The sequence below is a fragment of the Herpailurus yagouaroundi genome, unplaced genomic scaffold, assembly GCF_014898765.1.
Source record: "Herpailurus yagouaroundi ecotype Mexico unplaced genomic scaffold, PumYag 140, whole genome shotgun sequence".
Classification (NCBI taxonomy): Eukaryota; Metazoa; Chordata; class Mammalia; order Carnivora; family Felidae; genus Herpailurus; species Herpailurus yagouaroundi.
Window position 1 is genome coordinate 56,814,369 of NW_024412395.1, and position 27,233 is coordinate 56,841,601.

At 52.6% G+C, this 27,233-nt stretch overlaps 4 protein-coding genes across 6 annotated transcripts; all 4 read left to right on the forward strand.

Annotated features, from left to right (window-relative positions):
• Window positions 1-7: 7 nt before the first annotated feature.
• HOXD11 (homeobox D11) lies at window positions 8-1,398 on the forward strand (the record flags this gene model as incomplete). The annotated part of the gene is made up of 2 exons (XM_040475457.1): window positions 8-395; window positions 1,134-1,398. Coding segments are annotated over 2 exons (624 nt in total), but the record flags the coding sequence as incomplete, so codon positions are not given.
• Window positions 1,399-1,587: 189 nt separating this feature from the next.
• HOXD10 (homeobox D10) lies at window positions 1,588-12,268 on the forward strand. The gene is made up of 2 exons (XM_040475454.1): window positions 1,588-9,958; window positions 11,302-12,268. Exons 1-2 carry the CDS (start codon window positions 9,004-9,006, stop codon window positions 11,577-11,579), a joined length of 1,233 nt encoding a protein of 410 aa, XP_040331388.1. The 5' UTR covers window positions 1,588-9,003; the 3' UTR covers window positions 11,580-12,268.
• Window positions 12,269-14,083: 1,815 nt separating this feature from the next.
• HOXD9 (homeobox D9) lies at window positions 14,084-17,284 on the forward strand. The gene is made up of 2 exons (XM_040475458.1): window positions 14,084-15,960; window positions 16,306-17,284. Exons 1-2 carry the CDS (start codon window positions 15,165-15,167, stop codon window positions 16,545-16,547), a joined length of 1,038 nt encoding a protein of 345 aa, XP_040331392.1. The 5' UTR covers window positions 14,084-15,164; the 3' UTR covers window positions 16,548-17,284.
• A 3,371-nt stretch (window positions 17,285-20,655) lies between these two features.
• On the forward strand, window positions 20,656-25,305 carry HOXD8 (homeobox D8). 3 transcript variants are annotated; one of them, XM_040475461.1, is made up of 3 exons: window positions 20,656-21,385; window positions 23,210-23,357; window positions 23,751-25,305. In XM_040475461.1, exons 1-3 carry the CDS (start codon window positions 21,245-21,247, stop codon window positions 24,044-24,046), a joined length of 585 nt encoding a protein of 194 aa, XP_040331395.1. In that variant the 5' UTR covers window positions 20,656-21,244; the 3' UTR covers window positions 24,047-25,305. The 3 variants fall into 3 exon arrangements, with proteins under 3 accessions (XP_040331395.1, XP_040331394.1, XP_040331393.1); XM_040475460.1 differs by lacking the exon at window positions 20,656-21,385 and having other exon boundaries at window positions 21,427-23,357; window positions 23,754-25,305; XM_040475459.1 differs by lacking the exon at window positions 20,656-21,385 and having other exon boundaries at window positions 21,431-23,357.
• Window positions 25,306-27,233: the final 1,928 nt, after the last annotated feature.

A 27,233-nucleotide genomic window follows, 5' to 3' on the forward strand; every position in this document is an offset into this window, starting at 1 on the left:
GCTCCCTCCCGCGGGCCGCCGGCCGGACGTGCTCTTCAAGGCGCCCGAGCCAGTGTGCGCCGCGCCCGGGCCGCCACACGGCCCCGCGGGCGCCGCCTCCAACTTCTACAGCGCTGTGGGCCGCAACGGCATCCTGCCGCAGGGTTTCGACCAGTTCTACGAGGCTGCTCCCGGGCCCCCGTTCGCCGGGCCGCAGCCCCCTCCGCCTCCTGCGCCGCCACAGCCCGAGGGCGCTGCCGACAAGGGCGACCCCAAGACGGGGGCCGGTGGCGGCGGGGGAAGTCCCTGCGCCAAGGCGACCCCCGGCTCGGAGCCCAAGGGGGCGGCAGAAGGAGGCGGCGGCGACGGCGAGGGGCCCCCGGGGGAGGCGGGGGCTGAAAAGAGTGGCGGCACAGGTAGGCACCCGGTGCGGGGTGGGCGGCTGGGCCGGGGGGCCGCGGGCGCGGGGGGGCGGCGGGGGCCTCCCTCTGCTTGCGCCGTTTTATGTGCTGCTTTATAAGCGTTCGAAGGGGTTTATACATCCTATAAGATTTCCCGGGCCGTTGTAAAGTGTGTTTACGATAGGAAACCAATTTAGGTGGGCTTAAGGTAGACTTCGAGGGGACATTAATCGCTACAGAGAGCTTTTCCCCAGTTTGGGGGGGTGGGGTGGTGCTAGAGACCATGGAGTGAGGGAGGGGAGATTTCAAGCCACTTGGTGAGTGTGGACACTGGAGCCTCCTGCTTCTAAGGGGGGTGGGGTGGGGAGATCCTTGAACTGGACTTTATCCAAGCCTCTGGCTGACGCGCGCTGCTGGCTGGAGTCGGAGCAGATGCCCGGCGCGCTCGTGTTTCTCTCCCTTAGGGTTCCAACTCAGAGCCTGCCTTGCCCTCTGCTTCTCCGCCTCTGTGCCAGTGTGTGTGTGTGTGTGTGTGTGTGTGTGTGTGTGTCCGGGCGTGTACACACGTCCACGCCCGCACTCTCCTGTGCCCGCCCATATATCATCCCCCACGACGCAAGCAGGGTCTTTCAGCTGCGGCAGGGGACGTCCCCAACGGGCCGAGGCCTGGCCCTCGCTTGGGCCTGGGCCGCAGGGCGGGTGGGGGTGGGCAGTCAGCGGTCTCTCTCACCTCTTGGTTTCTTTGCCTTGCAGTGGCCCCCCAGCGGTCCCGGAAAAAGCGCTGTCCCTACACCAAGTACCAGATCCGCGAACTGGAACGCGAGTTTTTCTTTAACGTGTACATAAACAAAGAGAAAAGACTCCAACTCTCTCGGATGCTCAACCTCACTGACCGGCAAGTCAAAATCTGGTTCCAGAATCGAAGAATGAAAGAAAAGAAACTGAACAGAGACCGTCTGCAGTATTTCACTGGAAACCCCTTATTTTGAGAGCTCCAGGAAGCACCCCTCTCCCCGAGCCCCACTCACCCACCCACCTCCCCAGCAACCTGCCCTCGGCAGGCCCAATGTCCTTGGGTTTAATGACGCCTCTTCTCTGTGGAACGCCACGATTCCTTCCCACGGTCAACTCGGGACCTCCCAGCGACCACTGCTGCCTGCGGACGAGGCCGGGGACTTGGCCGAATGGATCCTAATAAGGGGAAAATGGTAAATGCAAATGTCCCTTTACAATTTTACCGCCAATGTGCTGTTGTGCTCCCTCCCTCACTCTGAGTCCCCGTGGGGACGCTGTGGGATCTGTAGAGAGTTTAGGCCGCTGGGTTGGTTGGAAGGCACTTGTTTTTGTTCTGAGTTTAAGGGACCCGACCTTCCCCCTTGGTGAATGCAGATTATTTAAACTCTGGGAAATGTACCTTTGGTCTGTCGTATGGAGGCATAAGTCACTGTGTTTTGTGTGAATAAATGGTTTCTAGTAAAATGGAGGTTACAGCTTCAACACACTATATGATTTTTTTCCTCTTTAAAGAAGTTTATTGTCTGATTAGGGGATTTGAGTAGCCAGAACCTTCTCCCATATGCAACTGAAAATCAAGTGAAATGCTTTTTGATCCTGCTGAAATAAGAGTAGCTCTCTCTCACCTTCTCTAGGTTACACTCATTTTAAAATTCACTTTAGAGATGAATTTCTGAATCGAGGGTGGGACCCAGCCATGGTGGTGCTCCTTCCTCCAGGCAATGAGGCTGGGAGAGCAGGACCTAGGAAGGACGTCTCCTCCCCCCTATTTCCCAGCTTAGTGAACTTGGAATTTCTGAAAAGGCAAAAACCATTTAAAAAAAAAAAAAACAACTTGTTAGACAATCCAAATTCACTCTTAACAAGCTGTCAAGGAGCCAGGGTCCCCCCCCCCAAAAGAAACCAAGATTAGAAACCTTCATTGAAAAAAAAATAATAATTTGCCAAAAGGACGTTACCAATGGTGGAGAGGGCTTGGGGTCCTTGCTAGTGTCACAGCGGGCCTGCAGGAGAGGAGGTAAGACCCCTCCCTGCAAAAGGGCCTGAGGCTGCAGACCCACTCCTCACTGCATTTATCGCTTCAAGTTAAAGAATGTGGTGGGGGCTGAACAGCACTTTATGTTGCAGGGCCAGGCCAGGCTGTTTACAAAACCTTGAACTGTCTAGACAACACCATAAAAGCCAAAGTTCTAAACAGCTTAATTGGGTTATATTATACACCTTCTGGTGGGCCCAAAAGAGATTTCCGCAATGTGCAATAAACTGGAGGAGTGAGAAAAGCATCTCTTTCTCTGAAAAAAGTAAAGCGAATCTTGTGACTCTTCACCTCTCCTAAGCCCAAAGTCAAAAACAAAACAAAACAAAACCATAAGGTGTACAGGACCCCATGCATCTTCAGAGGAGGTATGCATTTCCAAATGCAACATTTTTTTAATTGCCAAAGTTTGGGGGGGGGGGAGGAAAAACATAAGTGCATAAGTGTATGCCTTTGAACTTCCAAAATGTCAAGGTCATCACCTTTAACCTTTCTGAATAATTAGGCGCCTTAAGGTTCTTCTGTGATATTCAGCCGCCACCCACTCTCACACACACACATGCTTACACATATCCAGACCCCCACATACATTTATGACCACACAGAATCATAACAGGGGCTCACCATAAATCTAAGCAAATTCCTAATTTCAGGATCAATAACCTTAATTTCCCTTCAAACATTTGTGTAATTCGATAGCAATTGACTTCTTTTTTAAATACTGGTTAGATTAAAATGTCTACCAGCATGCTTTTTATACAGCTGGTATATACTGAGGTGGGTTTTTTCTGGGGGGGGAGGGTGTCATAGATAGCAGTCCCCTTTGCTGTAATGAAGAACCATGACTTTAAAAGCAAGCGTCTGAAAGAGGAAGCTCTAGTCAGATTTACACCTTCGCTATATTTGGGGGGGGGGGGGAACTGTTGCCCCGTCAGATAAATTATTGTACTTTATGGAACAAAACTAAAAATATTTGTGCTGTTTTCTAAAGTGCCCCCTCAACCTTTGGTGAAAATTGCGAGAGAAACAAAGCCTACAATTGAATAATTTCGTTCGGAAGGGGATTCCTTTGTGTGGATTTCTGGACGTCCGTTAAAATGTCAGTGCCCTAGTAGTATGATCGTTGCAGGATCTTAAAACTGGTTTATTTCTCTCTCTCTCTCCGGCTGTCTGTTTTTTTTTTTTTTTTTTTTTTTAACTGCGTCTAAATGTAGCAAGCTTGTGTGTCCACCCTCTTAGGTAAGCTCAACCGAGAGATACCGTTTCCCGTTTGCATGGCCTTGGAGAGCCACACGGGGGCGTGCTCACGTTCCAGAAGCCGCGTTTGGCGGAATAGGCCGCGGTACCGTATCTTTCCAATACTGGATTCTAATAGGCAATCTCAGCCCGTTAGAAACCGGCGGCCCCTAAGATATTTGTTTGCTGTTTGTTTGTTCTCAGCAGCCACGAGGTGTGGGAAGTTGTATAAAGATAGAGGAAAGGGAGCTACCCGGATTCCTGAAATAGACAATCACCTAATCGTTGTCTTCCTAAAGATAAGGCTGTCGCAAAGAATACCGTAGTATAACCTGGTGGTGTCGAGGAGAGATTTTTTAGAAGACAAATATGTGCATTTCGAAATAAGCCATGCCACTGCGAGTTAATTAAATTAGAGAAAACCATTTTCTTGTTGGTTTGAGTATGAAGAAGGATACAGGGTAGGACCAACTCCTCCCCAAAACAGCATCCGCCTGGTACGCTCTCCGACCGCCTGAGATGATTAAAAGGCTTTTGTTTAAGACAGATGAGGGCGCCGGCAACTTAGCTGAGTGTGGTCTCAGAGAAAATGAGCCATGAGCCGCGTTGGGACTGAGGGGGTCGTTCTGGGCGAGGGAGTGCCCCCCAGTCGAGCCGTGCCTGGTGCCCGGTGATGGGAGGCTCTGGCAGAACTATGAGTTGGGGCGACAGGGTCAAGCTGGACTTGGTGGCTGCGGGTAGCGGCAGACCATCCCGGGGAAACATTTACACTACAAGGTGGCAGAGAATGGGGGTTGCATTTGAAACAAACGAGCTTTGCCTTTGACAGAATCCTGGACATTCTCCCCAGCCGCCTGCTGGCCTTGAGCACGGAGTTTGATTTTGGCACCAGCTCTTGGAAGCGGTTTTCTTGCCGCGTGTCCTCCTTGTGCCCCATCCCCCTTTTGCAAAGCCCCTGACTTTGGGGAGGGCCTCTGTCACCATCCTTGTCCAAAAGGGAGGTTCCAGAAGGGAGGGCTGCAGGACCTGGGCCGTTCTAAGGGAAGGTGGCTATGCCTTCTTTCCCGAAGTTCATTGTGAAGCGCCTCCATCCCCCAGAATTAGTGCTGGCCTCTTCGGCTCCACTGTCTCTGTCTTCTTTCTCCAGACCCTAGACCAAAGGCCCTGGGTCCACCCCTGGGAGCCGGCATCGGCTTCAGTGGAGGCTGGGGCGCCACGAGCCCCTAAGTGAGGCGTCAGCCAGAGGCATAGGTGTTCCCCGCGGGCACCCCTGACTCCTGTCTGTCTGACCGCGGGTGGCTATCGTGAAGCGACATTTCTCGGAGCCTGACCTGGGCCTCAGTCCAGGTGGGGCGAGAACTCTCCTCCCCAAATGTCGTTGTGTTCCTCTTTAGGCAGCTGCAGCGGGGGTGCACGTGGCCTTTCGGGGGCGGGGGTCTCTTGGCCTTGGCTGGCAGCCTTCCTCAGACAACGGGTACTCGGGTACTCGGCAGTCCGCAGTTCCCTTCCTACCAGCAGCGCCCTACATGGGCCTGAAAAAGGACAGAGGATTGGACCAGGACTTAGGGGGGCTGCAGAGCCAACCCCTCCTGACTGTTCAGAGCCGGTGGCGCTCGTGGAGTGTGGCCATGTATCTTGAGTCACCGAGGTCTCAGATCCTGAAGTGGAGGGAAAATGAGCCAAGTAGGAGTCTTTTGTGTCTGTAACGGAAAGAGGCTCCCCAGCGGCCAGCCTTTTTGCACAATCTCCACACACTCTTCATTGAGGTGGTGGTGGCTTCCACAGCCTCCCCACTTGCCCCCCTGATTGCTTTTCACGTTGCCTGGGAGGGGCACAGTGCCACCCGGAGGGGCTCCCTGGGGAAGAAGCCTTTAAAATTTGTCCCCATCCGCTCTGCCCCCAAAGAGGGACACAGCCCCGAGGCCACTCAGGGCCCGAATTCAGGGTGAGCCTAGGAGTCCCCAGGTCTACTCGGGCCCAGGGTCACTGCTCTTCTTCCTGGTGACAGAGGAGCGCAGATGCAAGCCACTTCTTGATTACAAATGCTAATTTCTTGCTAAAGCGACCCTATTAATTTTTCTCTGGGAAGAGCTGTGCCAGGGAGAAGGATGTCTCCGCACAAATATGGATATTCATCTCCTTTATGGCGCGATATTGATTTATTATTAGTGGTAACTGCTCCAACTGATCTAAAGATGATCGAAAACAGCAGCTATGGACCTACATTAAATACTCGTAAGCAAAATACAGGCTGGCCCCGAAAGCCACTGCCTTTTCATTCCATTTGCCCCATGTTAGTTAAGCCTTAGAGTCTTAGCCAGTTGTTCCATCCTCCCAGGTCCAGATCATCCTCCTGTATTCTTTCTATTTGGCTCAATTTTCATGATAAAATCGCCCTGAAACACTGGAGTCTCTGGCCTCAAAGAACTGGTCTGAAGGCAGATATTTGAGAAAGAATAAAATAGAATTTTGTGATAATAGATTCAAAATTATATCTGATACACGTTTTCTGTGAATGAAGAGGACCTACTTAAAGCTTCCAGTGCGGGGGTGACTTAGAGCCCCAAGCCACTGAGAGTTGAAACAGAAAGGCCCCCAAATTCGGAAGGCAGATCTTGTTTGTTTTGGCTCACCGCTAGACCTACCCGCTCTGCAAGGAATTGCTGGGTTTTCGCCTAATGTTTTCTTCGTGTATAAATAAAGATTATGAAAGGGCATTTGATGGGCATAAAATTCCCGATTAGATTAAACAGTCTTGTCTCACGAGTGGGATAGGGAGAATTGGACATCCGAGTTCCAGGCAGCTCCCCTGGCTGAGATGCAAAGGGACGACAGTCCTGGAGCGCCAGGCTGGCGTCAGGGTGCCTGCCGAGAGTGTGTGCAGCGGGCACTTTGTCCAGCCTTGGGCACGCTTAACCGTGGCCGGGATCATGATCTCCACCTTGTGATAAAACCATTTTGGGGGTGATGGTCAGCGGCTGTTAGCTTTGAACAGGACTGTAGCAGGCTAGAGTGAAAAGTTGGATTTTTTTTTTTTCTCCTGCTTTCCTCACCGCCACCTCCCCATCCTCAAGCTTAAAATCAGCCACCCCTGCGGAAAGGTAATGTTTAAACCCCGGGCTTCGCCAGCCGGCATCCCGCAGCCGGAGCAGTTAGAGGCGCCAGGCTTTTAACCTGACAATGATGTTGTATTTGAACAGCTGCGTAAAGGTTTAAAAGGTCTGTCTCATTGCCACCGTGGAGTTTTTTTTAAAAGGGGTTATTGTTTGGGCGAGGGCACTTAGAGGGGACAGGCAAAGTGGTCCCAAGGCCGAAAATAATGTTCAGCGCCTGTTTCCACCAGGCCAGGGGAGATTCCTTTTGGGGAGGGGGGACAAAGGGTTTATTGGAAAAGGTTTTTGTGAAGGAGTGAGCAGGCTCCTAGTTCCCCAAGAATGCTGAGACGCGTTAATGAGCATCGGGCTCCAAAGAAATGTTCTGCTGAGGCGGAAACCCAATTTGCCCACAAGTTCAGTCTCTGGGCCTGAAATCCAAGGCCAGCCCGCACAAGGCGAGTGTGGAGAGAAGAAAACACAGACGCCTTCCCGGACCGAGAGAAACTGGTTCCCAATCAGGGTTTCTGGGGCCCTTTTCCTCTCTCAGATGCTGGGAAGGGGATCTGGGAAGCCCGAGGACGGCTCCTGTGCCCTGGCCCGGCCCCTCGCCTAGGGCAAGCCTTTGGAAATCAAGGTTAAAGCTCCCCGCTGCTGCCCCGAGGCCGGGGCTTCCGAAGGGCGGCTCACCCGCCTGCAACCAGAGAACAAGAAAGGAAGTTGTTGGAGAAGTTTCTCATAAAACTCTGAGTTTCCATGGTGGTGATGGTGGTTGTTCTTTAATGAGCTCGACCACAACCCCAGACCAAATCCTCTTTATAGAACTTTCCGTCACCAAAGGAAACAGAGGACTAAGGTTCTCCCACCTCCTTTTTTTCTCCCTCCCCTTACCCAAGCAAACCGGTGTCAAATGATTTTAGGAATTGTCCAAAACTATAAAACTCAACTTCTGACAAAAGTATAGCTTTTAATATTTGACGATTTGTGTTAAAACAAAAATTGACCTTCTTGGTTAGTAGCGAAGGGGAAAAATCAATAGTATAATTTTCAATAATTCATAAAGCCAACGCCATTATGCTAAATCTTAACTATTAATCTTATCCTTTACAAAGTCTCGATTGATTTGTTAATAAAATATCTTCCCGTGTGTGGCAACAGCGGGTATAACTCTTTAAAAACCTTCAGAAGCAAGAAAATTACCAAGTAGCCCAAGAATGTAGATGAGAATTTTATTGATCGCCCTGATTCTTCTTAATATGTATTAATAAATTCCACAACCTTTTGTACCTTGCACTTGTCAGAAACCAATGCTTTTACAAAATCCATAAAAGGAAAACATATTTTTCTTTGCAGAAGAACCAAATGACACCTTTGCATCCCTCTCTGTCTGCTACTCGGCCCAGTCAGTTTTCTAAAACTTCTGGAGTCTGTGGGCGAGAGTTTTCCCCTTTCCTTGCAAAAAATTCTTTTCTTTCTCCCTCCCTTCCTTCCTCTTTGCTCATTATTATCAGGGTGTGTGGGGAGGGAAACCTCGGTTTCGTTCTCCCGCTGGGAACCGGAGGGACGCTTTCCAGGATAGCCCGCTGCTGGCGAGGGATTGTCTCCGGGCTGAAAGCTCCCAGCGGCCCGGCCGCAGAGGTCGGGGTGTGGTTCCTCCGACTGCCGAAGGCTCCAAGGCTCGGAGAGCCCACTGGGGCGCGGAGGGGCCGGGAGCCCGCATCTCCCTCGGGCCGGAGGAGGGAATGGACAGCGCCAGAGCCGGCCGGTCCTCGGGGCTCCGGGCTGGCCAGCTGCTTGGCCTCTTAGCCCTCGCGGCTCTTCTCGCCTCCGCTCCCCACCATAACTTGGCCGCGTCTTTGCGTGAGAGATCTTTACTGTGGCTCCCTGGGGTGGGGTGTCGCAGAGCCCGGGGAATCCGACTCACCTTCCCAGGCTGCCCGGGAGAAACTGAACCAGCCGGGCACCCACCCCCCGCCCGTGCCCCGGCTCTGGGGCGCGTTCTGCCTGGGTGTGTGCGGGGAATGCTTCTGTGAGCTGGCGCCACGGCACTGCGGCTTCCCTCCCCGCGCGTGTCCTCCCGGAGGCCCCTCTGGCCGAGACTTTCCTTCCGCCAGCGGGGCCCGGCGGCCGGAGCGGGGGGACGCGAGTGGGGCTGGCCGGCCGAACGAGCCCCGGGGAGGCTGGCGGGCGACGGAGAGCGCTGGGCCGGTTGTCTCCAGCGCGCACTATCACGGGCGCGTAGTAGATGTCGCTGTTGTCCGTGCTTACGCGGCCGGCCGGCCGGGCTCTGGAGCACGTGACCTGCGAGGAGGCTGCGGCTCAAGGCCATTTTCAAATCTCATTGGCTTGGTTGTCATGTGGTCGGCAGAGGCATCCACAATTACACGGGGAATGTTTTCCTAGAGATGTCAGCCTACAAAGGACACAATCTCTCTTCTTCAAATTCCTCCCCAAAATGTCCTTTCCCAACAGCTCTCCTGCTGCTAATACTTTTTTAGTAGATTCCTTGATCAGTGCCTGCAGGAGTGACAGTTTTTATTCGAGCAGCGCCAGCATGTACATGCCACCACCTAGCGCAGACATGGGGACCTATGGAATGCAAACCTGTGGACTGCTCCCGTCTCTGGCCAAAAGAGAAGTGAACCACCAAAATATGGGTATGAATGTGCATCCTTATATACCTCAAGTAGACAGTTGGACAGACCCGAACAGATCTTGTCGAATAGAGCAACCTGTTACACAGCAAGTCCCCACTTGCTCCTTCACCACCAACATTAAGGAAGAATCCAATTGCTGCATGTATTCTGATAAGCGCAACAAACTCATTTCTGCTGAGGTCCCTTCGTACCAGAGGCTGGTCCCTGAGTCCTGTCCCGTTGAGAACCCCGAGGTTCCTGTCCCTGGATATTTTAGACTGAGTCAGACCTACGCCACCGGGAAAACCCAAGAGTACAATAACAGCCCCGAAGGCAGCTCCACAGTCATGCTCCAGCTCAACCCTCGCGGCGCGGCCAAGCCGCAGCTCTCGGCCGCCCAGCTGCAGATGGAAAAGAAGATGAACGAGCCTGTGAGCGGCCAGGAGCCCACCAAAGTCTCCCAGGTGGAGAGCCCCGAGGCCAAGGGCGGCCTTCCGGAAGAAAGGAGCTGCCTGGCTGAGGTCTCCGTGTCCAGTCCCGAAGTACAGGAGAAGGAAAGCAAAGGTCGGTATGAGCAAGTTGCCACCCCAGCGGGGCGTGCAGCCCGGGAACCCGGCAGAGAGGGAGCGCCTGGGTGCCCAGCGTCGAGCCGGGGCAGCTGAGGCGGGGCCCGACTGGCAGGTGCTGCTCCTCCCGGCTTTTAGAGGGGCAGTCTCAGTCTCGAGAAGGTCCCAGCTTCTCCCCGGCTGCCCTGGCCCTCCTGGCTAGTCCTGGCCCCACGCTGATGGCGCCTGGGCAGAGGAAGGGCTTGCCGGGTTTATTTTTCCTGAGCTAGACCTGAAATGCAACAAAAGAGGGCAAATGAGACCTGCGGCTCGTAAACACGGCCCCAGAACCTCCTTTCTCCCGCTCAGATTTGCAGTCCCAGCTTTGCCTTTCACCCAATGATGATTTTAAGGTGGTCCAAGGCACCGTGTTCGTGTTCAAGTGTGTGCACCCCGCATCCTGCGAGCTTGGGGGCGGCAATGGGAACGAGATGACTGGGCTGATTGGCGCTTGGGCTGGGGAACAGGGCTCCCTACCTCTGCGGGGCTGGGTAACCTTGGCTTTGTCTGGGGAAAGTGCCGCAAGCTTTGCAATCCATTCGCAAAGGGGGCAAAGGCTGAAGGGAGGAGAATGGAATCTGCATGGGCTAGGGCAAAGAGCCAGGGGCTCTGGCTTTTTGAGGAGGAACCCTGCCCCAGAGCCTCTCCCCCAGTGTCCAGAGGTGGGCCGCAGTAAGAAGCTCGGGGAATGCTTTTGTGTGGAGACAAGAAGGTGTGAGAATTCAAGAAATTCTGGGGAGTACCTCAATGCCCAGGCAGGTCGGAGAAGGTGCACTCAGTTCCTTGGTTATCTTTTGAAAGAGAAAGGCAACTATAAACCTGGTTGTGGGGCTCCCCGCCTGCGCAGGAGAAGTGGGGAAGAAGTGGCAGCCTTGGGGATGTGAGGCAGCAGTGGGGTCGGCAGTCTTGTTCAGGCTGTGGTTTGTTTCTTCCACTCCCGCCCTGTTGTGAGCTGACCACTTAGAACGTTGCTGGGGAGATCCTGGAAGTTTACTATTGTACTGATGTTTTGTGCAGGTCAGAAAGTTGAGAGAGAAAAAGAGGGAGGGAGAGAGAGACAACCCTACTAGCATCGAGGGCGAGAGTACCCTCCATCGTGTCGTTGTGGGCATTTAAACTAATCTGGCATCAATTACAAATCCCTTCCAGGGCCCACCTCATGAGAGGAATGTTTAATACCAGCATTTCCCAAAGCGGCCTGGCTGCCAGCGGGGTCATGGCCAAGGGTACATTTGAACAGGCTAAGAGAGAAAAAAAAAAATCTTGATTTTTTTTTTCTTCTTCTCCCTTTAATTTTGTTAGAGGAAATCAAGTCTGATACTCCAACCAGCAATTGGCTCACTGCAAAGAGTGGCAGAAAGAAGAGGTGCCCTTACACTAAGCACCAAACGCTGGAATTAGAAAAAGAGTTCTTGTTCAATATGTACCTCACCCGCGAGCGCCGCCTAGAGATCAGTAAGAGCGTTAACCTCACCGACAGGCAGGTCAAGATTTGGTTTCAAAACCGCCGAATGAAACTCAAGAAGATGAGCCGAGAGAACCGGATCCGAGAACTGACCGCCAACCTCACCTTCTCTTAGGTCCCAGGCCCGTCGGAGGCCGGGATCGGAGAGGGGGCACCGCGTTCCAGGGCCGAGTGCTGGAGGACTGGGAAGGCGGAAACAAAACCTTCATTGCTCTTTGTTTTTTGTTTTGTTTTGTTTTGTTTCCTGCTAGAATGTGACTTTGGGGTCATTCTGTTCGTGCTGCAAGTGATCTGTAATCCCTATGAGTATATATATATTAAAAAAAAACTAGCACGTGTAATTTATTATTTTTTCATCGTAATGCAGGGTAACTATTACTGCGCATTTTCATTTGGGTCTTAACTTATTGGAACTGTACAGCCTCCATCGGTCCATTCATCCATCCAGCAATGTGACTTTTTCATGTTTTTCCTAACACAAAAGGTCTGTGTGTGTGGTTAGTCCATGATCTCATGGCGTTTTGAATACATCCAGTACTTTAAAGTACTTAAATTACATATATATTTAAAAAAGATTACGAAAACCCACAAGCTTTGGGGGGAGGGGGACTAAAAAAGCACATTACAATGTATCTTTTCACAAATGAACTTAGCAATTGTCCTTGGTGAGATGGAATATTGACGACTTATGCCTTGTAGCCTTCCCTTGTGGTGCATCTGTGGTTTGGTAGAAGTACAACAGCAACCTGTCCTTTCTGTGCATGTTCTGGTCGCATGTATAATGCAATAAACTCTGGAAACGAGTTCGCTCCCTCTGCTTTCTGAAACGGATGTATGTTTCGGTGGAAATGAAAGCCTTTGGTGAGATTATCTTCCTGTTAAACTGCTTGTTTGGGGGCATTGGGGGGGGGCGGTGATAGAGGGCAGGGGGAGGAAGATAGGAGAGGCTGGAGGAGGCCTAGGGCGCTAAAATTTGGCAGTGGCTGGGGGAATGATAATCCAGCCTGGGTGTGCTGGCTTCATAGTTGGGAAGAAGGGGAGTCTTCTCCCCGCCTCTCCCACCCTCCCCCCCCCCCCCTCCCCAAGGTAGTAACAGAATTGAATTCTAGATGGGTGTGAGTTCCCCTCTAACCAGAGCCTGGTAAGTAAGCCTGTGCCCACGCTGCTTTTTTCTTCACAGCACCTCATTTGTGTGTTTTCCTGTCTTTGGTTTTGGTTGTGTTATTTTTCAATACTTTTAGTGGGGTCTTGGCGATTTCTGGCTGGCACGCCATCGTCAGGGGCTAGGTTGAAAGCGGTCTTGCCCACCTGGAAGCCGCCGGGCCTCCATTACAAGAACAAGGACAACCAGCAGCTAGCATTGCATCGGATCCAGTTCTGCTCCCCCTTCCCTCACCCCCACCCCTATCCCAAGCGCAAGACAAGCCAGGCCACAGCGAAGCCGAGGATGGGTGAGTTTTCCCATCCCACTTTGCCCTGGTTTCCTTGTGGAAGGATTTTATGTTCAGTCATTACCTTTCAGGGTCCCACGTGAAATTTTCTTAAAGGAGGAAATTCCCCCCCCCCCAGGTAATGCTCTCTCTATTTAATTACAAAATGCTGGTTGGAGCCACTGTCTCTGGGAGGCAAGAAAACGTACAAAAGGTGACTGAGAGAGAATTTGCAAATGAACACGACTTCCCACGAAGTCCAGTGTTCCAGCTGCCGACACAGCTTGGAAACCTCCAGCCAGCCTTCACCGAGAGAGTCCAGACTTATCTAGTGCTGCCTGGGAGAAGGGAGAAGAGCTGACAGAGAATTCGTTTCCCCAGGTTGTGCTGTGGTTGCAAAAGCTCTCCACCAGCTTCGAGCAGCCTCACAAAGCACGGCCTTTTCACTTCTTCCTTTTTCTCCATAAAACTATCTATTGAGGGGCTCTTAGGCCTTACAGTTCTCATCCAGGGAGTCAATGGGAGGCTCCGTATTTATTCAGGGTTGTAAACCTCCTCCTGAAAACCAAGAACCTTCCCCAGTTCCAAGACCGAACCCTTTAGGGGAGCCATTTCCTAGGGGTGGGAGAGAGAAGGCTCGGAGTCAATGCCAGGTTGGGAACACTGGGATAGATTTGCCCAGACCTCCATTGGTTGGGCAGGAGAAGGAGGGCAATTTTAACTTGTCCGTTTCCTCCCTGCAATGTGGGGAGCGCCATTAGTTGTTGACAGGGGGCCGTGTCTCGGAGGAAAACCCGTGCTACAGGCAAAGGCATCTCTTCTGGAACAAAATCAGAAAGCCATTGGCAAAGGCAATCAATCAGGCCATAAGTAGCCATTTACCCCCTTCCTTTCCGGGGCTCGAGGTGGGCTGGGATCCCTCCAAGGGTGCTCTGAGCAACTTGTAGAGTGAGGAATATATTCTCCGCCGCCTGCTCTGGGGCTGCTTTTGTCTCGGCTCCCAGCGGCGCTTCCGAGGCTTTGTACCATGGATTTGGGAGTGACAATGGGCATTTCCCTCAGATTCAAGGCTGCCCAGCCTTACCTCTGGAGGGGGGGAGGGGGTGGGGAAGGAAGAAGAAGAATTCAGAAGACAGTGGCCCAAGGACAACCACAAGAAGCGGTCCTGGCCCCGGGGAGATGCGGTTCCCGCTGGCCTCTTCAAGGCAGGGTTGGGGCGGTGGATGGGAGCGGGCCTGCGCTAGCATTTGGGTTCTGCCCTATGGCGTGTTCTCTTCCAGGGCCTTTCCGGCAGCCCCGGAGAAGACGAGGCACCCTGGCCGCCACTGTCTTCGCGGTGCCTACTCGACAGCCTGCCGGCACTCCCGAGGGCACACAGAAGCCCCACCGGTGGCCAGCGAAGCACCCAGTCGGCGGGCCAGGCCGCCCCAGCTCACCCTTCGGGCCGCGGCGTGTGCTCAGCCTCACGTCGGGGGTGTGTGTGGCTGCGCGGGCGTGTGTGAGTGTGGTAGGGGGAGGAGGCCCTCGAGCTGCTCCATCCGTCCGTTTTATTAGGGACACATTAATCTATAATCAAATACACCTCATAAAATTTTTATTGAAAGGCATAATATCATTACAGAGGTCTTCCACCTGTTTTAAACAACACGACAAGCTGTGAGAGAGCGTGTGTGGGTATGTGGAGGGAGGGGCGGGTTTGGGTAGGGAGAGAGGCACAAGGAAAAAACTCCCCTCGGGCGCCAGGGGGCCGCCTCGGAAGGCCGGCCTGGCTTGGGCCTCATCCCGCCCTGCGCTCCCCGGGCTGCTCCGGGCTCTGGCCAAGCGCTCGGTGCGCCCTGGACACGCTGCCGGTGGCTCGAAAGTCCAGGCGCTAGGGAGGCAGCGTCTCGGTTCGAACTGCAGGACCGAGGACAGCTAGAGGAGACGAACAAATAGTCCCCAGCGCCTCCTCCGGCCACGGTCGGGCGTAGTGGTTCCAGCCACCGCCCGGCTGTCCGAGCCCGGCCGGACCGAGCCGGGCGCACGGACCGGGCTCACGCGCTCTAATTGCGGCGTTTATGCTGATGATGATATATATATATTTTTTAAATCACAGCAGCCCCCAGTTTAGCGGACTGATTTACTCCCGGTATTGGTAAATATGATCACGTGGGCCGCGCGACCAATGGTGGAAGCTGCAGCCTGCGAACTAGTCGGCGGCTCGGGCGCCGGCGGGGAGCGGCGCCGCGGCGGGCAGTGTAACCTTGGGTGGGAGCGCACGGCGCCTCAAAATGTCCTCCAGTGGCACCCTCAGCAACTACTACGTGGACTCGCTCATAGGCCATGAGGGCGATGAGGTGTTCGCCGCGCGCTTTGGACCGCCGGGGCCCGGCGCGCAGGGCAGGCCCGCAGGTGTGGCCGACAGCCCGGCCGCCGCTGCCGCCGAGTTTGCCTCGTGTAGTTTTGCCCCCAAATCGGCCGTGTTCTCCGCCTCGTGGTCCGCGGTGCCCGCTCAGCCCCCCGCGGCGGCGGCGATGAGCGGCCTCTACCACCCGTACGTGCCCCCGCCGCCCCTGGCCGCCGCCGCCTCCGAGCCCGGCCGCTACATGCGCTCCTGGATGGAGCCGCTGCCCGGTTTTCCGGGCGGCGCGGGCGGAGGCGGTAGCAGCGGCGGCGGGGGCGGAGGTGGCCCGGGCCCTGGTCCCAGCCCCGGCCCCAGCGGCCCACCCAACGGGCGCCACTACGGGATTAAGCCTGAAACCGGAGCGGCCCCGACCCCTGCCGCCGCCGCCGCCACCTCCACCTCCTCCTCCACTTCCACGTCTTCCTCCTCCAAACGGACTGAGTGCTCCGCGGCCCGGGAGTCCCAGGGGAGCGGCGGCCCCGAGTTCTCCTGCAACTCGTTCCTACGGGACAAGGCAGCAGCTGCGGCTGGGGGAACCGGGCCCGGGGCAGGGATCGGGTCCGGGTCTGGGGCAGGCGGCTCCTCGGAGCCCTCGGCTTGCAGCGACCACCCCAGCCCAGGCTGCCCACTGAAGGAGGAGGAGAAGCAGCATCCGCAGCCGCCGCAGCAGCAACTTGACCCAAGTAAGTGCAAAAGAAATTGCCCCCTGATTTATTGCTGAAACCTGTAAGGCTCGAATGTGCAAAACTGATAGTTTTACTAACCTATAAAAACGTCTAGACGCCTACCCTAGCCTAGGCGAGCAACACGCATCCATAAAAAGCTTCCCATAACCACCTACCCTAGGCGCGCGGTTTGTACGGTAAACAGAGCGCGGGCATTAAGGCTTTTTATGATAATTCCCCCCAAGTTGTGAAAAGCGGCCATCCTTGGTGAAATTAATTTAACGACCTCTCTCCCCCACCCTGTCGTCTCTCCTTGCCTCCCCTCCGCCCTCGATCCCCTTCTCCAAACCCCCCTCTTCGTAGACAACCCTGCAGCAAACTGGATCCACGCTCGCTCCACCCGGAAAAAGCGCTGTCCCTACACCAAATACCAGACGCTAGAGCTGGAGAAGGAATTCCTCTTTAACATGTACCTCACCCGGGACCGGCGCTACGAGGTGGCAAGGATTCTAAACCTCACAGAGAGACAAGTCAAAATCTGGTTCCAGAATCGTAGAATGAAAATGAAAAAGATGAGCAAGGAGAAATGCCCCAAAGGAGACTGACCCGGCGCGCCGCTGGCGGGACCACTCTGCGCTGCAAAAGCAGCGGGTTTTTTTTTTTTTTTTTTTTTTTTTGTGGGTGCTTGATTTCCAGAAACTCTCCAGCGATTCGGACATTCCCCCCTCCCCCCCCCCTTTTTTTTAGGTAGAAGTGACTGTGCGGTTGGTCTCTGTGAGGTATTTGGGGGACTCTGTATTTGCTCGCTTATGTGTTGGAGAAACCAAGTGGCTTTGGGGTTTCGCCTTTTCCCGCTCCCTCCCTTTCCTGACCCGTTGGTTCCATAGGAAATGCTATATTTTGTGAGTGCACGCTGGATTGAAGAGCCCTCTCTTGTGTAAATGTCCCCTATGTTTCTGAAAAGTGCTGTAGTTTAGCCCCCAGAGCTGCTCAAGCAAGGGCCAAGTGCGCCCCACTTCTGAGAATGAAGGCAGAGCGACAACCGTGGGGGGCCCGCCCAGGTTGCCCACCAGTTAGTGAAGTCCTCTTCCCTCAGAGAGCCCGCGGGCCCTCCGCTGAGACCTGAAATGAGGCCGAGAGAGGAGCCCAGGGCCTCTGGTGGGTCGGGGGTTTATTCTCAATGCACTGGAGGAGCCGCTCTCTCCTGGGGAGGGCTCACCTCGCGTGGGCGGCCGCGGGTGTAGGCCCTCCGGGTTCCTGCCTGAGGACCAGTTGTAAATGTTACCGCTTCCTACCAATAAATGCTGACCTGATCAAATGGAGCCCAGACGCTGGCCCTGAACACTGTGTGCCTGCTTTCTCTTTTTCTCTGCAAAATATCACCCTCACAGGACTTCTCCCCCATCTCTGGGAGGGAGACACTGCTAAAAATCTGGAGCCCTTACACCTGAGAGGTCTGTCTGATGTGCCTCTGAGTCTCCCTTTGTGTGGGCAGAGGCAGCCAGAGCACAGCCTCTGGGGGGCCCTTGGCTGCTCTGTCTTTCCCCCAGCCTGATTCCAGCTTCTCGGCGAACTCTGTGCCCTGGGCCCAGTGTCAGCCTCACGGCAGTGCCCAGCAAAGCCCACGCCCCCCGCCCCAAGCCAGGCACCCTCTCGCTGGAGCTTTGGCACACTGCACCCCACCTCTCCCGCTGCTGATGAAGTACCAGCCATCCACTCTCCTCTCTAAACAAGGGAAAGGCCAACTCTGTACTCGGGAGCAACTCCCCCCAGCTCGTCAGGCTGGCTGGCTCCCGGAGGGCTGAGCCAGTTAGGCTGGGAACTTCCGCCCTACCCTCAAGAGCCCCAAAGTGACCTTAGCAGATCGAAATGGTCAAGTCTCTCCTCCTCAGCTATCCCCACCCCTTCTCAACGCCCCCTCCCCCCCCAACTCAGTTTCGGTGACTGTTTAGCCCCCAGCTTGGCCCTCAGAGGGCCGCCTTCAGAGACTAAAATGAAGGTCATTGTAAGTGAGGGTTCGGGCCCAGCACAGCCTTTGCAGGCCTGAGGGGCGGCGGCGCCGTGTGGCCTGGGCTGGGTGGAAGGCGGGGGCAATGGCAGAGTTTGGGGGGATCCTGATGAAAGAGGGGACTTGAAGAAAAAGCAGAGGGGGGCTGGGAGGGAAAGCCAAGGCCCAGATCCGGCAGAAGGTGCTGCTTACTCCCGCCCCTGCGGCCAACCCGATACCTAGGGCTCTTTGAAAACAGGAAGAGCCAAGGTGTCATAAAGCCATCGAGCCGGCGAGACGTCTGGAGGTAATGAGTTTACGACAGGCTCGGCGCTTCGCTTTGAAACCATCTCATTTTGATGTTGTGTTTGTGGGAGGAAGGGAGAAATGCAGACAAAACTGGGTCTTAAAATCTGGACAATAAAATATAAACAAGACTGTGTCGACCAAGAAGGCAGGGGCTTGGGAGCCCCCGGTGAGGTGTGAGCACCTAGGAAATAAAAATGGGGGAGGGTAGGAAGGAGGAGATGATGTAGTTCTGATTTTTAAAATGGGCCTGGTATTAGAATTAGCCTACGGCGGGTGTCTCTTTACAATATTTCACTGTGGTCTCCGTCTAGCTCGTTCTTTTCTTTCTTTCCTTTTTAATTGGCCTGTTATTTGGAGGTGTGAGAGTTCGTGATCTTGAGTCATTTACTCCGGCCGATGGGTCTCCCAGCGGCATGGTTGCAGAGCCGGCAGGGAAAAATGAAGTTACTTACGTGTCCTTTCATAAAAATACCTGGCCCTCCGCTCCAAACTTTGCTGCAAAAGTACTGTTGGAAATTATATCTACTTGCTTATAGAAAATGTAATTCTTACAGCTGAATTAGAAGAAAACATTTTTGAAATTGAGAAAAAGACTAACCTGGAAGGAAACAAGCTGATTAAAGCTTTGCTTTAACAAAAATTCAAGTGGAATGCTTAGTCAATTCCTTTCACTCTGTGACTTTTGATGTAAATTTAAAATCTCATTTATTGTGTATAGAAATTCCAATAAACACAGCCCAACAGGGCCTTTCCAGATAGCCGCTCAGAGATCCAGCAGAAAGCTTTTAAATTGGTTTCTATTTCTGCCTCTCCTGCCCCCAGATTGCCCAGCGATATGGGCCAGAAGGATTAAAATTAGGAAGTTAAAGTAGCAAATATTCAGGTTTTAATGCTAAGAGTAACATCTTTAAAAGGAAATAATAAAATGAGCTTGGGTCATTTCTTCGTTTTCGAAGTGCTTGGCTCCTCTGACCAAAAACAAAAACAAAACATGTTACAGTTAATATTTAGAAAGTTGTAATTTGTTCGGTCTAGCCCGTCCTATAATTGTGGGCGATTACGGAATGGGGACCTACTGTGTCTGGCAAAAGAAGGGCTGGAAGCTTTTGAAAAAGACTATTGGAAGCTCTCGGGAGTACAAATGTCTTTGGCGTTCAGAAGCCCCAGCTTGTTGCACTTGACTTGTTGACAGTCAAAGGGATGAAGCATTATTAGTGTCAGCGATCCAAGCCCCAGTCAAACTAAAGAACAAGATTAGAACTGCTTTGAGTCGAATAAAGGGAAGTTAAACTCGGTCAGTTGGAGGCGGCATTTTGCCACTAGAGGGCGCTGTTGCTCCACTTTGTGATCTCGTAAAGCTGGCGTTGCGGCGGCGGATGGTTTTGATTTAATATATTTACAATCTTATTTTTAATTTCAAATTAGGATAAACTTAAGCAAAAATAAGCAATGTACACTATTAAGTTCTCCAGCCGTGTTTTTGTTAGGTATAAAATTTTGGATTAGTCAGGATTTCAGAAAATTTGGACTCCGGCACGGCTGAAACTATAAAATGTTATGGTTAAGTTAATGCATTCTATCAAAACAAACGTGTAGAAGCATAGATCTTTATTTACAAAGTTAATCGTGCCCTTTTCCCATTCAGATTATGAATAGAATGCTTGGGGGGGGGGGCGGTGAAACTGTTTTGTCCCAAGAGGAAATGTTAGTTTGTAATGTTATCTTAATTAGGCCAGAACATGTAGAAATGAATTTCGTAGTGCTTGTGGTTTTTTTTTTCGCCCCCCTCCCCGAAATCACACAGTTCTGGAAGGTGCCTTGTATAATTGACATCTGGGCTCGTTCTTCTTTTTCCCCATTCTATTCCAAAACCCACTCACTGGTCCAGAGTTTTAATACGCATACACACACATGCCAAACATTGAAGTTAAAAAAAAAAAATTACAAAGTTGGTTCCAGGGCTTTATTGAGAATACTTCTCTTTTAACTGGGTATTTGCAACATTGGAGTACAAGTCGTTAACTATCAGAATCTATTTGTTCGCCTTCGGATCTCAAGGAAGTTTTACCTGGCGATATCCAGCAGAAAACAACCCCCCCCCTCCCCGCCCCCAGTCTCCTCCACTCCATGCTAATTTAAAAAATAAAGCATGTCCTTATCATCTGGAAATTCATTAACAATCCGTTTACCTTAACCATTTCCAGGCATTCCCAGTAGAAACAATTGAATGAGTATTACATACTATCTTGTTATGCCTTTCCATCTCGACTTCATTTTCTCCATTTGCAAAATATGATTCAGTCCACAAGGACTGACCTCAGGATCGCACTCCCAGACTGGACCAACCCACGAGTAGGGGGTAGTTGAAACGACTCGCCTGCTGCGCTTTTGGGGGCCGTCTCGGGTTTTTAGACATTTGTATTTGGCGTGAAAAGCCGGCGTGCTGTTTTAGTTTTAGCCGGAGCGTCCTCGGTGGGCTCGGGGCGTGTTTCCGAGGAGGTCGGTTCCCAAGGTTGGTGTGGGCCTGGTGCCCTCACAACAATGGGTTAACCCTAAGGGAAAAGGGTTCGTCCGTCACCCAAAGAACCCACGGAAAAGGCCGAGCAGGCGAGGGAACACTCACTCAGCATAGACTCATTACATTTATTGGACATTAAAACGGGAGTAGAGAGGGGAAAAAAAGAGATGTGGAGGACAGAAGATAGTTGGTGGTGTAACGCCAAGCGGCTTTAGACTGAGCTTCTAAAATCAGGAATATTTTGCCGATTCACACTGGACTTGCCCACATGACTCGGGACGGTTCTCTTCCTCACCGCTCACAAGCTAGGATGAGCCTCCTCTTTCCTTGCTTTTGGAAAAGTTAGTAACTTTTTAAGCTGAGTCTAGCGCCCGCTCTCAGCACAAAGTTCACAGGCTTGGCAGATGGACTAGAATCGTTAGCAGACGAGGGGCGCCGCCTTCAGCTGCCTGGAACCGGCGCGATCCGAAAGCCGGCCCGGAGGTTCGATGGGGGGAGGGGGGGAGGCACTTGCAGGCGTCGGCCCCCTGTGCTCCGCCCGGGGCCACTGCCCGCCCTGGTCCGCTCCGTGCCGGGGCTGGGACCCCGGAGCCGCGCGTCCTGCTCGAGGAAACACCACCCACCCCAGCGTGAGTTCTCCTTCCCGCCTCGGAACATTTCTGTCCGCTTTTCTATTTACTCCCTCAGCAATGCTAATGCCTGCTTCCCCCCCTCCCGCCCCCACATTCTTCAGCTTCCCCCCTGAGCCTACTGCTGACGTCTATCAAGGGTGAAATGATGGAAACTATATTCATGGGCATGATTTCCATTAAATATCAATTAACCTGGGAGCCTCAGCCAGGCGTGCAGTGCGTCAAGGGTAAATGTACATCTCATTTCCACAAGGCCTGCTCGCCTGGAAAAGAAGGGACTAGATTCGCTTTGATAATGCCAGGTTTTGGGGTCACCCTTGTGGCCTTTAATCAAACCACTTAGGACTCAACCCAACTGTACGCGGTCCGGCCTGTCTACACCGTTTGCCCTTGTTCCCTGGGCTGCGCCCGCGTGTCCTGAGGTGCAAAAGCCACGGCCAACCTCTGGGGGGCTGCTCTAGGGGCCAAGGGAGGGAGTCATTTGCTCCTGTAGCCTCTTGGGTGTGGCCTCCCTGCCTCCCCCAAGTGTAAGGTTCTCTCGCGCCCCCGCCTCGCCGGCCGCGGGCCGCTTTCCCCAGGCCCAGGGGGGCAAGACGAGCCCTTGGCAGTGCGGCTTTATGGGCCCCCTTTAAGGCCGGCGGAGGCATCTCCCGGCCAGCGTGAGACGTCCCGTCGGGAGCGACGGTGTCGCCTCCGCGCGGATCCCTCCGCGCGGTTATCTCGCCCCCATCTTCTCCTCACAGTGGCGTGGTGCGAAAATGCCTCGCCGGGGCGCACCGGGGCGGCAGCCTCGGCGGCGGCGGCGAGAGCGGTGGGAGGGGGCCGCGGGGGGGCCGAGGTGAGAGGTGGCGGCGGGTAGAGGGTGTTTTTTTCTCTTCCCTCCAGAGCGGGGGTTTGTAAACCGAAGCCAAAGAGTGTCCCCGTGGGCCGGGCGCACTTTTTTTTTTCTTGTCCCGGTGCGCTCAGGGCCGCCTGGTGCCTGAGAGGAAACAGTGGAGGCAGCGGGGCAGGTCACCCGGGGCGTCGGCGATTATATTGTGGCCCAGCCGGCGCGCGCCGGGAAAGGCCGGGCGGGCGTGAGCGCGGGGGCTGGGCGAGGCCCCGCGACCCGCGAGGGAGGCGGTGCGAGGCCGAGTCGGCGGGCGCGAGAGCCGGGCATGAACGCCCAGTAGCCAAGTGCCCGCGGCTGCCAGGCCTCAGAGGCGACGCGCGCGCAGGCGGGCGGGTGGCAGCAGCAACGTAGCCCGGCGGCCCCGGCGGCGGGAACAGCCGCCCCAGAGGCCCCCGCGGCAGTGCGGCCGCGCTGAGGCGCGCTCCCTGCCAGCTCCGCACCGCCCGCCCGGGGCCGCCCTACCTCGGCCCCTGGCCGCCGCCGCCGCCGCCCCGATGAGCTCTTACTTCGTGAACCCGCTGTACTCCAAGTACAAGGCGGCGGCCGCGGCGGCGGCGGCGGCGGCCGCGGCGGGCGAGGCCATCAATCCCACTTACTACGACTGTCACTTCGCGCCTGAGGTCGGCAGCCGCCACGCCGCCGCCGCCGCCCTGCAGCTCTATGGCAACAGCGCCGCCGGCTTCCCGCACGCGCCCCCGCAGGCGCACGCGCACCCGCATCCGTCACCGCCGCCCGCCGGACCGGGTTGCGGTGGTGGGGGCGGCCCGGGCCCCGGCCAGGACTACTTCCACCCCGGCGGGGGCAGCCCGGCCGCAGCCTACCAGGCCGCCCCCCCTCCTCCTCCGCATCCTCCGCCTCCGCCTCCCCCCTGCGGCGGGATTGCCTGTCACGGGGAGCCCGCGAAGTTTTACGGATACGATAACTTACAGAGACAGCCGATTTTTACGACCCAGCAAGAGGCCGAGCTGGTACAATATCCTGACTGTAAATCGTCCAGTGGTAATATTGGCGAGGACCCAGACCACTTAAATCAGAGCTCGTCTCCTTCTCAAATGTTTCCCTGGATGAGACCACAAGGTTGGGATGCATTTTTTTTTTTTTTAATGCGGGGAGAGGGGGAGAAATCTGCTTTCATCTCACGTTCTAGCTTTAAAAACTACCTTTTCCTCTCTCTCTCTCTCCTTTTCCTTCTTGTGTAGCTATAGTGGCTCTTATTCATAAAGTAATACTTTTTTTTTTCCCTTAAAGTAGAAACCGCGTAAAGATGATGGGGACAGTAATTGTGAAGATCTTCCCTCTGTTGCTCTTGCCTGCATATCCTATATATATCAGAGCTAAAGAGACTTGTGTATGTTTCATCCTTTAGACCTGTTCCAGAAAGCTCCAGCAACCTGCAGAGGCACCATTTCATTTCTAAAACGTTTATTTTCCTCTTTTTTTTTTTTTTTTTGGTTTGTTTATTTTAATCAGCAGCTCCTGGTAGACGAAGAGGAAGACAAACCTACAGTCGTTTCCAAACCCTAGAGCTGGAAAAAGAATTCCTTTTTAACCCTTATCTGACCAGGAAGAGAAGAATTGAGGTCTCCCACGCCCTAGCCCTCACGGAGAGACAGGTAAAAATCTGGTTCCAGAACAGGAGAATGAAATGGAAAAAAGAGAACAACAAGGACAAATTCCCAGTTTCCCGACAGGAGGCAAAGGATGGAGAAACCAAAAAAGAAACCCAAGAGCTGGAGGAAGACAGAGCCGAAGGCCTGACAAATTAACTTCTACCTTTAAATTTTTACCACAGACTATTAAAACTAATGATCAACACATGCTGTTGGACACCATCTATTTTCTTTGTTGGAAAGAACTTTACCTGTATTTCAAGCTACCTTCATGTCACTGCTCTTGAGGTTTCTGCGCTTTGAGAGGGGCTTGGGTGTTAAAAAAAAAAAAGTTTCTAGTATCGAATAGAAGCAGCCCTTGAGCTGTCCTATGTAAGGGTAATTTGATACTGACCTTGTTGCTATATTTTTATAATGGTAGTTTTTAATGTCTGAGCTGGTGATTCGCCTCAACAACATAAACTTCCTAATGATTAGCACTAAATAATTGAATATAAAATGCTTTATTAATCAAACAAGTGCACTTGAACACTTAAAATCATTTCTTTATGGTGAGTAAATTAAAAGAGATCTATTAATTTTTTTAAGAATTATGCCTGCAGAATATTTACTTTATGTTATTTGATTAAAACATATTTATGTTTTATTTCTGCTTTTATAATGAATGGTTCGGGTGCCTTTTGTTTACTCCTTAAAGGTTTCTTTGGGTATTTTGTAAATGTAATATCTCTGGGAAAAGTCTGGGCCAAATATTGAAAAAGCACATGTTAGCTGAAGAGTGTAATGTGTAGTTCGGCTCTGCAGCTTCCTTAAACTTGGGGAAAACGTTGGGCCAATGAGAAAAGTTTCAGGAAAGTGTCAGAGTTGACATTTGATAATTTTTCATAGTGTATACAAATTATGGCAATTTAATCATCTAGAGTGAATGAATACTTGAAAAGCCAATTGTAACATTTTCACTCATTAATTTTTCACTCTGGCTAGTCGCCTTGTGGAATGCCCCTCATTTCTCAACTTGCTTTCGTTTTGAACTGCGCTTGGCATCGCCTGAAATCGCTAGGTCTCTGTGTTGTGGCCGCTGCTGTGATTCCGTTTCTCTGAATAGGTGCCATATTTATTTGTATTCCCTTCGCTCTGTTTGCACGCCCATTTTGAGCCAACTTGTGTGCGTCTCAGATGTCGGTTGGTACGTCCTCTGCTGTTCTCCAGGATGGCCTCACCTATTGAAACAAGCCCCGAGAGCAAATGCAGAAAAATCTTGAGTGTAAACAACCGCTCCAGAACATAGCTAGCTCCGTAATAAAGAAATGAATCTTTTTCTAGAGCTAGTGTCTTTGAGCGCCGCACATAACCCTTTCCCTGAGTCAGGAAATACCTCCTGGGCTCACTAGAAGCTGTAAAGCTTCTGTTTGATTAAAAAAAAAAAAAAAAAAAAAAAAAAGTAGTGGGGATTACAGGCACTGCGCTGCTATAAAGATAAATAAATAAATGCAGGGGATGGGGTCTCTTTTTCATTCCAAACAGGGCTGGCAAGGCTATCCTAGCTTCCTCTTGCTGTAAATAACCTTGCCAAGGTACTGTGAAAGCTTTGAACTTCGCAAAGGATTCCCCCACAGGGCCCAGTGGGGGGAAGACCCAGAGTCCAGGTTACACCACAGCTTATTCCGCTGAGCCTGTGCTGATGCTGGGGTTTGGGATGTGTTATTAACAAGATATCCATTTTCCATTGGAGGCTTCTCCTGCAGCTGCCATTTTATGAGGGAAGAGGAGGGGGAAGAGGGGTAGTGGAGAAGAGAAATTCAAGTGTACCAGTATTTCTGCCCCCCAAACGGACAGCACCTCATCAGATAGACATTGAAGAGCTCTTTGCTTTTTCTAGATGTTTTTATTTTTAAGGAGGTACATTTTGATTTCCAAAGTGGTTTTTATTGCACAGGTGAAAAAAAAAAAACCAAAACAACCCAGAATCTGTTTTGGGCCTGAATCAGCCCCTCAGGCATTGGGGGGCTATTTGCCTGCCACTTCAAGGACCGGGGAAATGTCGGCATGGGTGGGGCCAGAAGTGAGGCACCACCTAGCTTTCTATCCAGGGAAGAGGCCGTAGCTGTGGCATTCGCTGACCTGAGCCAGAAAAGACAATTTTAAGTCACGGGCGGCCTGTGGCTTAAGAAACATTTGCACAAGAGGAGACAGCTGCAAATGTCCGTGCTGGATTTGGAAACGTTCTGCTGTGTGCCGCCTGAGACTCTGCTGTTGGCTTCTACAGAGCAAGGGTGCCAAGCGCCTGAAAGCATGGCTAGACAACAGCCTCCGCCGCGCCGCCCCCGCCCGGGGCGGGGGGCGATGCCGGGGGCGGTGGGGGGGGTGGTGGTAGCAGCGGCAGTGGTGGTGGCAAGCAGGCTAGAGCTTCTCGCTGGCTAAACTCCGGTTGCCCTCCATTTAGGGGATTCCTCTGTTAGCAAAATTCGCGGTCTCCTGCTCAGGAATACTCCCCAAATACCAGTTTTAGAGTCACTGATTTGGGGCAAGACTCAGGTAGGAGACCTGGTACGTGAATGGATGTGGAGATGAAGGAATGAAGGGGAAGTAGTAATGTCCTCATTTCCTCCGTATTCTGTGTTGCTCTGGAAGTGTTGTACCTTCTTGTCCCATTGGCCCCAAATCCACAGTAAAATTGTAGCTCTTGTACAGAAAAAAACTCTGTTGCAGTAATTGGTGCATTAGAGAGTATTTGTACATACACAAATTTGGTATTCTGGGGGTATATATTTGGTGTATTTGTACATAAACATGGATTACATATTGCAGAAAGTATTGGTCATAAATGTAGGTATATACGTTTCTTTTTGTAGCTGGGAAAATCATAGATCTGCTTCCAAATAAAGAGTTTGAGGAATTACACATCTGTCTCTCTCTGTCTTCCTCTCTTTTCTCTCTCTCCCCCCCCCCCCCCACACACACCCCACTGTCTTTCTTACAGTGGCTAGAAATCCCCCCCCATCATGGTATTTCATGCAGCCGAGCACAGAAGATACCCTTCTAATTGGCTCAAATCTGTAAACATCCGAGGGGTGCGGCAAAAAGCGAGCAAACATTTTTGCTGCAGAAATTTGCATAAACCTTCAGAGAATCCTTTGCAAACCCAGGCGATGCTTTTCAGCCCTGGATTGCTTAGAGTCTGCTTAGAGAGGTCTGTAAACCGTTCAGAGAAAAGGACCCTCCAATGTTAACACTGAATGAAAGAACCAAGCCTTCGAAATGATTTAGGTTCTCTGTTTTTGAGAACCAGGAACACACAAAAGAGGGTGTGAGTCTCAATGGTTTCTAGAGAAAAGTCAGTTCA